The following is a 1723-nucleotide window of genomic DNA, read 5'->3' as shown; positions in this document are numbered from 1 at the left end:
ATTATTATTATTATTATTATTGTTTTGCAGAGCTCATCTTTACTCTTCTTCTGTCTGTGTCAACAAAGATCAAGCTGCATCAATGTTTACCTGTAGAAAGCACAGTAGCGCTCCTTTACAGTATATGAAATTGCAGTAAAAAGCATTAAGAGTCCTACTCAGCATCTGACAGGATGACTGATGTAAGCTGTCGGCCAATATTTGACTTTCCAGGTGAGATTAGATTTAGCGTTTAATTTAATATAAACATAAAGCATGCAGTAGAAGGCACTGACTTAGCAGACAATTGCTTATAGCCTTGTGCAGGCTGGAGGCTACTTAAAGTTTAAGATATCTCTGCTCCTTTCGAGAATATAATCATATTATTCAGTGGAGTTTTAAAATCCTGAGTGTTATCGTGAATCTCACTAGAGAAGGGCACTGGAAAGGTAAGTTTCTACTGTTAATTCTTTATTTCCTATTGAAAAAGCATAGTGATTTTTTGTTCTGACTGAAAAAAAAGCAGAGATTTTAAACACAAAAAGGTTTCAAGGCTGTTTGTATTTGGATTTGCTTATAGCTTGCTTAGTTTCATTAGATCACCTTTACACCCCATGTTTGAGTGTGTGTGAGTGTGTAACTGCAGACTTACATGCATCTGTACCTGTGCTCCTCTGTGTATGTGCCCTTCTTTGTATGTCCTGTGCATGCTGATCTGGCAAGGCTAGTCCAAAAAGCAGAGGAAGATAGATTGCTGAACTTCAGTTCAAAAGACATTGCAATTTCTTATTAGTGATGAAAATTCCCTGCTTTTTACCAAAGGCTGCAGTAAGCTCATCGTTGCTTGATGATTGCACTGAGATCAAGTGACTTTTTGTGGAAGCTCTGCCAGATGATGTAGGACTTGGTTGGCCTGAAGCACTGAAGGACGGGTGCTATACAGGAGCATCAGACTGAAATGCTGTACCAGGCCCTTTGCTTTTTGCAGGCTAACAGGCTGCAATGCAGTCACACCCTCCTCTTTATGCAGGAAAGGCAGAAAAGGACAGTGGCTTTTCTCAGAGGCTCTTGAGAACTACTGTCTCAATAGGGAGGGCCTTGACCCCTGTAATGAGGGTCATGGAGGCCTACAGTCACTGGTCTTCACCAAGGCACATTTGGCTTCCCACAGATAAAAAGTGACCTGAGAGAGCAGTAGAACCTCCTTGGGTCCCTGAACATATTGAACCACTCAGAGATGGGGATTCTCAGCTGATCTAAAATTGGTACTACACTTTCAAGTGGCATTATTATTTAATTGTCATAATGCAGACAAATTCTATTAAAATAACGATCATGTTGTCTTTAGTAGCTGTAACTTGCAAGGATGGCTGAAATGCGAAACTTCACTTGGGCGGTGGAAGATATTTTCAAAGAAACCTTTCTCACTTACATGAATGGCTGGAGGAAAAACATGACGGAAGCGGCAGATAAATTGCAAGCCAAGGTTGATGCTGAAAACTTTGACTATGTTATCCTTTATTTGATGGTGATGATTGGGATGTTCTCCTTCATTATTGTGGCAATCTTGGTGAGTACTGTGAAATCAAAGAGGCGAGAGCACTCCAATGACCCCTATCATCAGTACATCGTCGAGGACTGGGGCGAGAAGTATAAAAGCCAGGTTCTGAATCGAGAGGACCTCAAGTGTGTCATCCATGAAAACTTGGGTGCAAGGGACAAAACAAGCCCTGGATCACCTTGA

The 1723-nt window shown here is 41.1% G+C and overlaps 1 protein-coding gene across 1 annotated transcript; it reads left to right on the top strand.

Moving 5' to 3' along the window:
• Window positions 1–1345: 1345 nt before the first annotated feature.
• Window positions 1346–1723, top strand: KCNE2 (potassium voltage-gated channel, Isk-related family, member 2). The gene has a single exon (XM_010182505.1). The coding sequence runs from the start codon at window positions 1346–1348 to the stop codon at window positions 1721–1723; it is 378 nt and encodes a 125-aa protein (XP_010180807.1).

The sequence above is a fragment of the Mesitornis unicolor genome, unplaced genomic scaffold (assembly GCF_000695765.1).
Source record: "Mesitornis unicolor isolate BGI_N332 unplaced genomic scaffold, ASM69576v1 scaffold30510, whole genome shotgun sequence".
NCBI lineage: Eukaryota > Metazoa > Chordata > Aves > Mesitornithiformes > Mesitornithidae > Mesitornis > Mesitornis unicolor.
Note: the sequence above shows the minus strand (reverse complement) of the source record. Positions and strands in the feature narration are given on the sequence as shown.

Bases quoted from the DNA above. Each gene is read 5' to 3' on its own strand.
- KCNE2 (XM_010182505.1), top strand. From the start codon at position 1,346: ATGGCTGAAATGCGAAACTTCACTTGGGCGGTGGAAGATATTTTCAAA.